General features: G+C 46.9%; 1 protein-coding gene across 3 annotated transcripts in view; it reads right to left on the minus strand.

Moving 5' to 3' along the window:
- ANKRD54 (ankyrin repeat domain 54) overlaps nucleotides 1–14251 on the minus strand; it is a 131621-nt gene that overhangs the window by 25494 nt on the left and 91876 nt on the right. For 2 of the 3 annotated variants that reach the window (XM_077452394.1, XM_077452393.1), the window contains exons 4-7: nucleotides 13509–13580; nucleotides 13375–13422; nucleotides 13143–13267; nucleotides 3103–3210 (exon numbers count right to left, since the gene is read on the minus strand). In XM_077452394.1, the coding sequence (XP_077308520.1) occupies nucleotides 3103–3210; nucleotides 13143–13267; nucleotides 13375–13422; nucleotides 13509–13580 (353 nt within the window). The remainder of the gene's footprint in view (nucleotides 1–3102; nucleotides 3211–13142; nucleotides 13268–13374; nucleotides 13423–13508; nucleotides 13581–14251) is intronic. The other variant, XM_077452395.1, reaches the window with a different exon arrangement.

A 14251-nucleotide genomic window follows, 5' to 3' on the forward strand; every position in this document is an offset into this window, starting at 1 on the left:
CAGGGTCTGCATGGTGATCGCCACATCCTCCTCTAATTCTGAGGCGGAAGATGCTCTCAGGAGGAGATTGTTCAGGTAGCCCACGATTGCGATCCCACGTTGTCTCAGCAATGCGAATACTGGAGCCAATACATTGGTAAAGACTCGGGGGGCTGATGCCAGACCAAAAGGAAGAGCCACAAATTGGTAATGGGCTGCCCTGACTGCAAAACGCAGAAACTTGTGATGCCGAAGGCATATGGGTACCTGCAGGTACAAATCCTGGATGTCCAAGGACGCCAGGGAGTTCCCTTGATGGAGAGCAGCGACTACTGAGTGAACTGATTCCATCCTGAACCTCTGCACTTTTACAAAGTGATTGAGGGCTTTTAAGGCCAAGATTGGACGTACCCCTTCCTTCTTGGTAACCACAAACAGATTTGAGTAGAATCCCTGGAGGCGTTCCGGCTCGGGACAGGTACAATCACCCCTCGATTCAGCAAGTCCCTTACAGCCCCCAACAGGGCCTCCCGGCCACCCGGGGATACAGGTATGCTAGAGGGGAAGAATCTGTTTGCCGGCCAAGAGAGGAACTCTATCTTGTAGCCTGTGGAAATCAGATCGCGGACCCATTGGTCGGATAACCGGGAGGACCACCGGGCTGCAAACTCCTGAAGGCGACCCCCAACCCAAAACATGGGTGGGGGCAAACCTTCATGCGGTAGCACTTTTGTTCGCAGGCTTGTTAGGCTTTGCGGTTCCAGGGACGTGATTGACCGTCCGTGGGCGTCCTGTCGGGCTGGGGACGTTTTGTCGAAGCACCGGGCGGACGAAAAAGCCGCTTGTGAGCGGAAAAAGAGGGCCCTTACCTGCGGTGTGGCTCCTTAGCCTTCCTGGCCTGTGAGAGTAGAGTACTCTTGCCACCAGTGGCAATTTTAATAATGTCATCTAACGAGGCTCCAAAGAGCCGGTCGCCAAGGAAGGGAAGCTCCATCAGGGCTTTCTTGGATGCTTGATCAGCAGAGCAGCATTTTAGCCAAATCAAGCGCCTCAGCACCACAGCTGACGCTGAAGCCCTGGATAAGGGAGGGAGAGTATCCAGGGCCGTGTCACAGACATACTTAAGGCCTTGCACTAGTTGGTCTGCTAGTTCCACGCAGACAGGGGAGGCCTGTTGCTCTCCCAATTCACAGTGCAAACGTTTTGCCCACTCAGTCAGTGCCTGCGACACCAGTGCGGATGCCAGTACAGGTCGCACGGCTGACCCCACAACCGTAAACAAGGAACGAGCCACCGCCTCGGCCTTCCTGTCCGTGGAATCCTTGAATGCAGGAGTCCCCTCAACCGGGATCGTGGTTACTTTTTTTAACCTGGATACTGGGGGGTCCACGACCGGAGGAGCCGACCACTTTTTTAGAAGGCTTTCCTCAAAGGAGTAACGCACCGCCATGTATTTTGGGACCACAAAGGTCCGTTGCGGGTGACCCCATTCCTCCTAGTCCGCAGGTGACCCGGTTGCAATTGCCTGGATTTCGGGGGAAGAGACACCAGTTTCTGAAGCCATGCTGACCCTACTCTGCCACCCGAAGGGGACTTAGGACAGTGACAGTCCCACCCTCCTGCTGCCGCTGACTGAGGGGCTCTAACCCACTGGACTCACCACATTGGGAAGTTCCGCGCTGTATTACCACAATGCCTGATGATCCCCAGCGCTCCCAGATGCTGAGATAGCAAAACTGTGTCTGTGGCCGGCCGGTCGCATGATCGGTGAGCGATCTGACACACGTGATGACCAAACAGGAAGCTGAGGGCACAGGGGGTGCTGCTAGAGCACAAAAAACGCGGTCCGGCTACAAGAAAATGGCCACCAGCGTTCTAATAGAGAATCACTAGGAAAATGGGCGCTTGAAGCCAGAAGCATGTCTGACCCTTGCCCATACTTAAAACGGCCGCCGAACAGCGCTATGAGGGCCTAGAGAGAACATGTGGCAGACACAGCACTGCACCAACACAGGGGCAGACTACACAGGCATCCAGCGGGACTAAGCTGCAGGACCCAGTACAGCCAAACCCCCAGGTGAGAACCCAGGGCACACACACAAACACACACCGCTCAGTATCACAGCCCCACCCCCCGTGAGGGGGAAAGGAGGGGAGTTAGGGACAGGGGAGAGAAGAGAGGGGGGTGAGGAGGGCCCCCAAATCGACCTCCCAGGAAATGCCCAGCTGCTCCACCCTGCCGAGGCAGGGAGAGCTGTACTTACCAGTCCTAAAGAGCTGGGGGACATTCCATGGTAGTCAACTCCTGATCAGTCCAGGGAAGACTACTGGCCCGGCATATGGTGATGCAGACATCAGTAGCCCGGTCATATGTATGCCCCAGAGCATAAAGCTCACCGAACACCTCTGGAGCTGAGGTATGTCGTGACCTGCTGAGCCGTAGCTGCGACCTGCACACGCTTAATGGCCGGACTGGGGAGACTACAAGGATAAGTGAACCAGCCTGTCAGCCAGCCGGCTGTTGACAGAAGATCACAGGATCATTCATCTTGCGCAAAAAGCCAAGCTTCAGCATAAAAAAAACACGGACCTATGGGCCCGCAGGGTTCTTAGGTCTATCTCCTCACTAGGCAAGTAAAAACTGAGTCTGCTAGGGCAGGCTGTGGGGGTTGTAGCCTGGGGGACGCCCCCTGGGCGGAACTGAAAGTTCTGAAGTGTTGTGTTACAACTTTGCCTAGTATCTCCAGTAATAGGGCTGGCAACCTATTTTGTTACAGAGAGGAGCTGTGTCGGTCGGTGAATATAAGAGAAAAAGGTGCCTGCACTGCACTGCACTGATTCACATGTGAATTGCACAGGAAGGTGGTATGGTTCCTGTGCAATTCACATGTGGGTTATAAGGCTCAGTGATTACTGTAGTACTGTAACTGAAGTTCAGCTTTAAATATGTGTGATCCCTATACAAAAAACAAATAAGGTATTATGTTTATAATGTAGCTTAAGAAAAAAAGGAAAGGAAAAATCTGACCAGTTGGTACTGTAAACACAAAACTTTGCTTTTTACTTTCATAAATGATGCCTATAATCTAGTATGCATAAAAGACAGCAAGCCCAAACCATCACCTGTTCCTTTGTGCTTGTCCTCTGTAGCCTGTAACAAATTTGATCCAACTGTTCGGTTTGCTCCTGCTGGCCCAACTTCTCTAGATACTCTCGCAACATCTGTATGATCTAAAAATTCAATGAACATTACAGGTTTCTACAGTCCAATAACATATAATATCCTAAAAAACTGTATTTTTATAACAGCTTACCTATAAAATCCTTTTCTTCGAGTACATCACGGGACACAAGGCCACAGTATTTACTGATGGGTTATATAGGCACCACTAGGTGATGGACACTGGCACACCCTAGACAGGAAGTTTAGCCCCCTATATAACTCCTCCCCTAACTGGGAGTACCTCAGTTTGGTAGCAAAGCAATATATGTGTATTAGAAGAGGCGAGGGACCTCTGTGTCCCGTGATGTACTCGAAGAAAAGGATTGTACAGGTAAGCTGTTATAAAAATCTTATTTTCTTATTCATACATCATGGGACACAGAGCCACAGTATTTACTGATGGGATGTTCCAGAGCAATATTATCGGAGGAAAGGGAGACAACAAAAGTAGGGTGCAATCAGACCCGAGGACCTTGTACCACTTCCTGCAGCACACTGTGCCCAAAGGCGATATCATTGTGTCTTCTCACATCCACCTGATAGAATCTGGTGAATGTATGGACTGAAGACCAAGTTGCGGCCTTGCAGATTTGAGCCATGGAGGCCTGGTGATGCACTGCCCATGAAGCACTTACAGCCCTCGTGGAGTGCGCTTTGATTTGAAAAGGTGGAACTTTCCTCTTCAAACCATAAGCTTGAACAATTACCTGTCAAATCTACTGAGCAATGGTAGATTTCAACGCTGCCTGTCCTTTTTGAGGACCTTCAGGCAACACAAAACATCCATTTTGCAAATCTGAGCAGTCGCTTCCAAATAGGTTTTGACCGCTCTTCTCACTACATCCAGAAAATGTATTGACTTTTCTTCCACAGAACAGGGATCTGGAAAAAATGAAGGCAGAACAATATCCTGGTTTCGATGAAAACCTGAAACCACCTTCGGTAGAAAGGTAGGATGAGGACGCAATACTACTCTATACTTGTGCATGATTAAATATGGCTCTTTATAAGAAAGAGTTGGCAATTCTGATACCCTTAATGCAGAAGAAATGGCTACCAGAATAATTAGCATCCTTGTCAAAAGGACCAAGGGAATATTTCGTATCGGGTCAAAAGGCTGTTTCTGTAATGCAGACAGAACTAAATTCAAGTCCCAGGGGTTCGTTCAGGGGTGCTCTAACCAGTGGATTAAGCCGTGTTACCCCCTGTGTAAAGCTTCGGACCAAAGAATGCGAAGTAAGCGGATGTTGAAACAATACCGACAAGGCAGAGACCTGGCCCTTGATAGTACTCAAGGCCAGCTTCATCTCTAACCCCATTTGCAGAAAAGGATGGATTCTCCCTATGACATTTCTGGGATGCCAACCACTGGATTCACACCAGAAGACATATGCCTTCTAGACTCTATAATAAATTACTCTGGAAGCTGGCTTCCTTTCATTAATCAAGGGAGAAATTACGGGGCCTGAAAGCCCACGACTCTTCAGAATGTAGGTTTCAATAGCCAAACCATTAAATTTAGCGTTTTTTTAAGGTAGGATGGAACACTGGTCCCTGCAACAGAAGGTCTAGATGTGGTGGTAGGGTCCATGGGGACCCTACCGCCATCTTCACTATATCTGTATACCAAGAACTTCTGGGCCAATAGAAGCACCGACTTCTTCTCCTGCTTGATCCTGTGAAGAAGTCATGGCATAGCAGCCATAGCAGCAGAATAGGAGGGAATGCGTAAATCAGTGAGAGCTGATGCCACAGAGTCACCAATGCATCTGTCCTGCATGCAAGTGGATCTCTTGTTCTTGTTGGTGAACCTGGACGCAAACAGATCTACATACGAGATCCCCATCTTTGGCATATAGCCAGGAAGATGTCGGGGTGAAGAGACCATTCCCCTGGGAAGAACTGCTGGCGACTTAAGTAGTCCCCTGCCAGTTGTCTACCCCTGGAATGAAGATTGCCGATATGCATGGCACATGCTTTTCTTCCCAGATTAGGATCTGGTTTACCTCTCCCTGGGCTGCAAGACTCCTGGTGCCCCCTTGGCGATTGATAGAAGCCACTGCTGTGGCATTGCAAGCTGAATGTCCAGGCATTTAGGGCTAGGTAGACTGCATGAATCTCTAGAATGTTGATGGGTAAGGTCCTCTCGGGTTTGGACCATCTCCCTTGGACAGTCATCTCCTCCAGAACTGCTCCCCAACCCCAAAGGCTGGCATCTGTTGTTACCACCTTCCAGGTAAGTTTGAGGAGGCTTCAGTGAACCCAATCAAGACATGGGTTTTTCAACCGACTCAGTTACGGGTAACTTAAATGTGGAGCAGACCATTCAGCAAGAGATTGTACCAGCAATTTATCATCCTGTGAAGCTGAAGAGGGTCCTTCCCCACTTGATTCCTCAGAAGAGGAGTCATCAGTCTCATCCCAGTCCTCTGAGGGGGATTCATCTCCCCTTTCCCAGCGTTCCTCTGTTTGAGGGTCCTGGGTGGTATACGGTTACCTAATCCGTTTTCTTCCACTTTGTGAAGATGCGATTAAGGCAATTAATCTTTCCTCTAATCCACTTATGGTAGAGGAATAAATCTGAGTAATATATACAGGAGCTGAAATGCCAGAAGCAGTTGCAGCCCCTGACACCGATGGCTCACTCTGACCAGCCTCCCCAGGTCCTTCAATGGGAGGTGGTGCTGCAGAGGGGGGTCCTCAGAGCCTGGGGGAGATCCCTTTGAGCCCCTATTTCTCGGGGGAATTTGTACCTCCCCTTCTGCCCATAGTGGCAAGCACAAAATGCAGAAGTACTACCAGAAATGCACCCACTGCTGAGCAATATAGTCCAGCAACTGCCGCTGCTATCAAAGCTCAGTCTGATGCTAATTAAATGTTGCCTGGGAATGCCTGTGCCACCCACACTCACATGCCCCTGTCTGCTCTATGTCCCTTCTTGAGCTGTGTGCACCTGCAAACGAGTGCACTTTATAGCTTTGTATAGCCCGCGCTGTGGGCGTTAAACCACGCCGATGTTGCGCTAAAGCTCCACCCCCCTCCTCTGACACCCCTTCCAGCCCCCCCTCGTCTTTTTCAAAAAGGACCGCTTTTTCCGCACAACCCGGGGGCTCCTATCCTGATCGGATTGCACATGGAGGGGAGGCTGGGGCAGAGGAGAGGGGGGGGTCGGTGGATGGAGAGCAAACGTAGTGGCGGCAGCAGCGGGAGGCAGTGTGGCATACCGCTGACTGCCCTATGGCTTCTAGCATGAAGGAAGTTGTTGGGGACATTCCCAAAAAGAAACGCCCCCCCCCCAACATCCTACCTGGAGCATGGGCTTGGAGAAGTGTGCAGCTTGTGACACAGAGACAAGACTGACAAGCATGAAAAGGTATGTGCTCTTAACAGCCCCCGGTGGTGACATTAGGTATAGCAAACATTTACTTATTTGCAGAGTATTGGCAGAGTATTGCAGATTATTGGCAGAGTATGGGTACTGAGCAGCGCTGTGGGTACTACTGTCCCAGCCCACAGCGCTGCTGCAAACGATCTCTCCCCTCTCACTGTACAGATTAGTACAGAGAGGGAGGAACCAGCAGCATGACATGATGCCGGTTTGTTTACAAGTGATCGCTACCAGCGGCCATTTACCGTGATGCTCACGGTTTTTCCACGGACGTCCTCCCAGAATAAGCCGACCACGCTGTAGCCGTCTTTCGGCTATGGCCCGGTGGGCAAGTGGTTAAAGGAGAAAACCCACAAGAATTTGAAAAATTCCTTAGGAATCTCCCTTACCTTATCCAGCTGCAGGGTTCTGTGGTAACATACCCAATGTTCACCTCTCACCGTTTAGAAAAACCTTCAGGGAATGGGGCCCCCTTTTTATCGGGGGATCCACAGCTCTGGGCCTGTAAAGCCTGGGGTGCCGAAGGTTTTTTTTTATCTTAATATATTCTATGCATCCTTCAGCCCCCTAATACTTACCTGAGCCCGTCTTTATCCAGAAATGTTGCAGGAGTGTCTAAGCTGCCCAGGACTCCCCTCTTCATTGTCTGAGACAGCAGCACAGCGCGATCGGCTCCCTCTGCTGTCAATGAAAATCATTCCGCCAATCAGGAGAGAGAGGGGGCAGGGCTGGGTCATAGCTCCATGTCTGAATGGACACACAGAGCTGTGACTCGGCTTGGGTGCCCCCATAGGAAGCTGCTTGCTGTGGGAGCACGCAACAGGGGACCAGTAGCACAGAAGAGGGACCAGAGAAGAGAAGGATCCAGGCTGCTCTGTGCAAAATAAACTGCATAGAGCAGCATGTTTTTTTTTTGGTGTTTTTTTTATAACAAAGACTTTACAATCACTTTAAAGAGGTAAACCTTCTGTCTACTTTGTACTTATACAGTATCACAAAAGTGAGTACACCCCTCACGTTTTTGTAAATATTTTATTATATCTTTTAATGTGACAACACTGAAGAAATGACACTTTGCTATAATGTAAAGTAGTGAGTGTACAGCTTGTATAACAGTGTAAATTTGCTGTCCCCTCAAAATAACTCAACATTAATGTCTAAACCGCTTTTCCCTCCCCCACTTCATGTAACACGTTATTGTTACAAGGTCTAAGGTGTGAATGGGGAGCAAGTGTGTTAAATTTGGTGTTATTGCTCTCACTCTCTCATACTGGTCACTGGAAGTTTAACATAGCAGCTCATGGCAAAGAACTCTCTGAGGATCTGAAAAAAAGAATTGTTGCTCTACATCAGGGGTGGCCAACCAGACAAAGACCAAGAGCCACATTTTTTACCAAGTTACCGCAAAGAGCCACATCATACGCATGGGCACACATGAACATCACCCCATCCCTTCCTCATACACACATACGTTTGCTCAGCTGGATTTATTGTAAATGTCACACACTGTTTTAACACTACAAAGACCACAGGCCAGTCATTTTCAACAATGAACACTGTGTGCACTCTCACACAGACAAACTCTGTTTAACCAAATCCATAACAAGAATAATAGAACAATTTACAAAACATTTTACCTTTTATTATGTGCATTATATGTGTTATTTTGTGGGACTTCTGGCAATCCTTGTCTTGAACAATCCTGTTCAAATCTGGCTTGTACTCCGTTGTTGTAACTCGAAGCAATTCTTTCACATGACTGTCGGTCAGAACAGACCGATGCTTCGATTTCACGTGTTTCAGGGTGGAAAACACAGACTCGCAGACATATGTTGACCCAAACATTGACAGTATCTTAAGTGCAGCTCGTTTGACATTGGGGTATTTTTCCATTGGCACAAGTTTCCAAAACTCAATGGTCCCTTCCTTTAAAGCAGGTTTCAGTTTGTCCTCTTCACGAAGATCAATCATCTCCATCTCAGCCGCACCCTCATCTATGACTAGCGGGGCTTTCAAACAGTTCGTCTCAGCGTTAAATGGGTCGACAAGGAACGTAATCTGTGGCCTTTTCAGTTGTAGATCACGGAACCGGGCCACAAAGCTTTCGTGCAGCTTTTCAACCAGTGTTGCATATCTGGCACTTTGCTTGTTCAGGACGGCGCTGGTGACCTGCCCGCTGGCTTTTAGTAGAGTGGGAAAATGTGTTAAATCTCCCTTTTGAATATGCGCCTTGAACAAATTCAGTTTGTTGACAAATGCAAACACACTTTGCACCAGATCAGGCAGCATTTTTAACTTACCCTGCAACGTCAGGTTCAGTTTGTCCAAGTGACACAGCATGTCAACCAAAAAGGCCAGATCCATAACCCACTCGAGGTCCGAGAGCTGTGGATAGTCCTTGTTCTTCTCTTCCATGAACAGTTTCACAGCATCCAAAAGCTGGAAGAAGCGAGAGAGTACCTGGCCTTTTGACAGCCACCTTACAAGTGCAGTGTTGCGGCAGGTCACCTGGAAGCCCTTGGTCCAGCTCAGCGATGAGATTCTTGAATTGCCGGTGGTGAAGCGCACGTGTACGGATGTAGTTGACGATTGCCATCACAGGCTTCATGACACTGTCCAAATTCAATGTTTTAGACACAAGTTGCTCGCTGTGTATGATGCAGTGGAAATTCCAAAACTCTGGAAATGTTTGGTCAGCTTTGCACAGCCCCACAATCCCATTCACAGATCCAATCATGGCTGGCGCTCCATCTGTGGCTATTGCAGTTAGTTTCGCTATGGGCAGATTTGCTTTCACAAATGCATCCATCATTGTATCTTTCACATCTATGCCACGGGTTCTGTCTTTTAAAGGCATAATATCGAGGAGTTCCTCTTTGATCAAACAATCGTTTGACACAGACCGTACAAATATTGCCTATTGAGCCTTGTCTTGTATGTCACAACTCTCATCCAATGCGACACTAAAATACTCACAAGCTTGAAGATCAGAGTGCAACTTTGACTGAATAGACGTGTTAATGTCTGATATTCTGTGCTCAACAGTGTGGCGGGACAGTTGGAGGTCTGATACCATTCGTTTTAGTTTGTCGTTTTCAGGAGACAAGATTTCAACAATGTCACAGAGGCATTTTTTAATGAACTCCCCTTCATTGTATGGCTTTTTGGCCCGTGCAATGTTCCAAGCCAGTTGATACGATGCAAGCGTTATAGTCTCTGTGTGCTTTGTAAGTTTTTTGAAAAACTTTGCCTGCTTTTCTGTCTGACTTTTCAAAGTAACCAACTTGTGCTTGCGAAGTTCAGTCCCTTTTGGAAATTCCTGGTCGATGTTAGCATGGAGTGAGCTGAAGTGGCGCTGAAGGTTTGAAGCTTTGAAATGCGACAAGGACACCTGACATATAAGGCAGAATGGCTTTCCATTACGTTCAACAAAAAAATATAAACTCTCCCACTCTGTTAAAAACGTCCTGTGTTCTTCTTCATATTTTCGTTTTGCTGTGCATTTTTTCCCTGCCATTTTGCTCTTACTGAAAAACTGCCCACGTGTGCATTTGACGTAAATACAGAGCAAGGGGGCGGGGTAGTGAGAGTGAGGGGTGAGCGGAGGTGTGTATGAGAGCGGATGGCGAACGGCAGAGTTCTGGCCGAAAAATTTGAAGCATGTTTTGCAATTCTGACGGACTTTCCGAATGAGCGGACTTGGCCACACACAATCACACCAAACTCCGACGGATTCGAACGTGATGACGTACGACTCGACTCGAATAAGGAAGTTCATAGTCAGGAGTAGCCAATAGCTGCACTAGCGTCGGTTTTAGTCTGTCGGAATAGCACACACACGAGCGAATTTCTCGGTAGGAACTGGGTCCGGCAGAGTTCTGGCCGAAAAATTTGAAGCATGTTTTGCAATTCTGACGGACTTTCCGAATGAGCGGACTTGGCCACACACAATCACACCAAACTCCGACGGATTCGAACATGATGACGTACGACTCGACTCGAATAAGGAAGTTCATAGCCAGTAGCGTAAGTAACGTAAGAGCCACACGGAACCGGGCAAAGAGCGGCATGCGGCTCGGGAGCCGTGGGTTGGCCACCCCTGCTCTACATAAAGATGGCCTAGGCTATAAGAAGATTGCCAAGATCTTGAAACTGAGCTGCAGCACAGTGGCCAAGACCATACACCAGTTTAACAGGACAGATTCCACTCAGAAGAGGCCTCGCCATGGTCGACCAAAGAAGTTATGTGCACATGCTCAGCGTCAAATCCAGAGGTTGTCTTTGGGAAATAGACATAGGAGTGCTGCCAGCATTGCTGCAGAGGTTGAAGTGGTGGGGGGGGTTAGTCCGTCAGTGCTCAGACAATATGCTGCACACTGCCTCAAATTGGTCTGCATGGCTGTCATCCCAGAAGGAAGCCTCTTCTAAAGATGATGCACAAGAAAGCCTGCAGTTTGCTGAAGACAGGCAGACTAAGGACATGGATTACTGGAACCATGTCCTATGGTCTGATGAGATCAAGATAAACTTATTTGATTCAGATGGTGTCAAGCATGTATGGCGGCAACCAGGTGAGGGTACAAAGACAAGTGTAATCTTGCCTACATTCAAGCATGGTGGGAGTGTCATGGTCTGGGGCTGCATGAGTGCTGCGGGCACTGGGGAGCTACAGTTCATTGAAAGAACCATGAATGCCAACATGTACTGTGACATACTGAAGCAGAGCATGATCATCTCCCTGGTCACAGGGCAGTATTCCAACATTTTAACGACCCCAAACACACCTCCAAGATGACCACTGCCTTGCTAAAGAAGATGAGGGTAAAGGTGATAGACTGGCCAAGCATGTTTCCAGACCTAAACCCTATTGAGCATCTGTGGGTCATCCTCACACAGAAGGTGGAGGAGCGCAAGGTGTCTAAAAGACACCAGCTCTGGGATGTCGTCACATAGGAGTGGAAGTGGACTCCAGTGGGAACCTGTAAAGCTCTGGTGAACTCCATGCCCAAGAAGGTTAAGGCAGTGCTGGAAAATAATGGTTGCCACACAATATATTGACACTTTCGGCCCAATTTGGAAATGTTCACTTAGGGGTGTACTCACTTTTGTTGCCTGCGGTTTAGACATTAATGGCTGTATAACAAACATAAAAACAAAAAACAGGACGACTCTACACACCAATCTGAGTTACCTACAAATTTATTGAGCAGTAGGCTCAAAAAGTATTCAAGCATATATGAAACCTAAATATCCCCATGTAATCCTAAAAGCCACCCAATTCCCCCATCTAGACTGGAACCATGACCACCCTCGTATGTATACAGAGGGATGAGGATGCAGTCCCAAATATAGCTGAGCCCACCCTCCCCTAACACACACCAAAAAAGGGGAGCCGGTCCCACCCCACCAAAAAACAGGATTTACACTCGTGTCCACTGAAGTGCAGTGTCCTACACTAAATGGGACAGAGATACAAGTCTAACCAAAGTGGCAGCTAGCCATGTACACACATAACCAGTGTAGCAGTCAGTCGCAGAGGGAGTCAGTCAATGGCAAGGGGTGGGATCCAATAGGCTGCAAAAAGCTCAAAGCTAAAAAAAAAAACAAAAAACAAATAACCAGCTACTGTTCTGGTAATAAAGCCTTGCTGATTGAATAATCCGTTGAGGAATAAGTGGAGAGACCAGACATGTAACAATTTAAAACAGCATAATATACATTCCAACAGAACACACTGGTGTCAGGAGATTGGAAGCTGACAGAGGCAAGCAATAAAGACAGTGAGATTGGACAGGGAGATTCCCAAAATAAATCAGTTAACCTCAACCTGTCAGTGGTAACACAGTAGAACTCTGACTCCCATGTGTGGGTGTCAGGAATACTCTCACAGACTTTCGTTCATGCTAATCTCCAAGTGGGATAGATGTAAATAAAGTCCACTCAACTGTTACTAGTACTACATTTTTTCATTAGTAGGATTCCCATTTTTCACACTTTTGGTATATTAATGGCTGAGCATCGAGCTACTTTGAGGGGGCAGCAAATTTACACTGTTATACAAGCTGGACACTCACTACTTTACATTGTAGCAAAGTGTAATTTCTTCAGTGTTGTCACATGAAAAGCTATAATAAAATACTTACAAAAATGTGGAGGGGTGTATTCACTTTTGTGAAAATATATACATATATATATATATACACACACACACACACACACACACACACACACACACACACACACACACACACTAGTGGAGGCGATGCAGAGACTTCTAGCTCAGAGGAAAAAAAAAAACACTGCTTACTGAAGGAAGAACTACAAGTAGTCTGTGACAAGACCGGTGGTTGGGGAAATAACAGGCAAAGCAGCCAGTGGTCAAACAAGAAACCGCTAGGAAATAATAGTTTGATTTAAAAATAAACAGACAATTTCAGAGCAACTACTGAGTGAACCAAAAAGGATGGATAGCATACTCAGTGAAGGTAGGGAAGCAGCAATAATTACATGTAAAAAAGTTTTTGTCTGGAATTCAGCTTTAAGCCATCTCACCTGTTTCACCTCTAATCGCAGCGATTCCAAGGTCTGTGATTTTCCATCCTGCAGGATATTCAGCTTTGACTTGGCTAAGTGAAGTGGGGTTCGGCCTGCACGATCCAAGGCATCCACTCTGGCACCTTGAGATAAAGCAAAAGAAAAAGGCATATTCCAGATATTTAATGCATTATATTTTATACCCTGTAATGGAGATTTTGGACAATAAACATACAAAAAGATATCTTACCTCCACGTAAAAGGGTTGTAATTACCGGAACATGGCTCGTACATGCAGCTGGGGGAGGTTAAAGAATAATTAATAGTATAAGTGCTAGCTATGAAATACAAAGACATATGAGAGAACTATTGGATGTGTCGTACCTAAATGTAATGGAGTATTCCCTAGTCCATCTCTCTGGTTTGGATCAGCACCGTGGTCCAAAAGCATGCGCACTGAAAAACAAAGCAAAAAATAAATTAAAAAAATGATACATAGAGTAGGTAAAATAAGTATTGAACACATTTCACCACATGTCAGTAACAACCCATGCAATCCATTCATACAAACAAACCAAAACAAATACATTCAGAAATTAAGTTATGTGTAATAAAATGGAATGGCACAGGGAAAAAGTATAGAACACATGAAGAAAGGGAGGTGCAAAAAGGCATGCAAAGCCAAAACACCAGCTGAAATCTGTTAGTAATTAGAAAGCAATCCTGCCCCTTGTCAGTGCAAATCAATAGCAGCTGGTTCAGTCTCAACTGATGACCTATAAAAAGGTGTCTCATTACTCAGGTGTCACACAAAAAAAATCTCAAAACAGGTAAAAGCAAAGAGCTCTGTCAAGACCTCCACAAACCTTATTGTTGCAAAAATACTGATGGCATTGGTTACAGAGGGATTTCTAAACTTCTGAATGTTCCAATGAGCACTGTTGGGGCCATAATGGAAAGAACATTGTTTCACCATAAACCAGCCAGGACCAGGTGCTCCTCATAAGATTTCTGACAGAGGAGTGAAAATAATTATCAGAAGAGTTGTCAAAGAGCCAAGGACCACTTGTGGAGAGCTTCAAAAAGACCTGGAATTAGCAGGCTAATGCACGCTCACCACGCAAACT

Source organism: Lithobates pipiens, unplaced genomic scaffold (assembly GCF_037356315.1).
Source record: "Lithobates pipiens isolate NorthernLeopardFrog02 unplaced genomic scaffold, aLitPip1_a1.2 Scaffold_23, whole genome shotgun sequence".
In the NCBI taxonomy this organism is placed as follows: domain Eukaryota; kingdom Metazoa; phylum Chordata; class Amphibia; order Anura; family Ranidae; genus Lithobates; species Lithobates pipiens.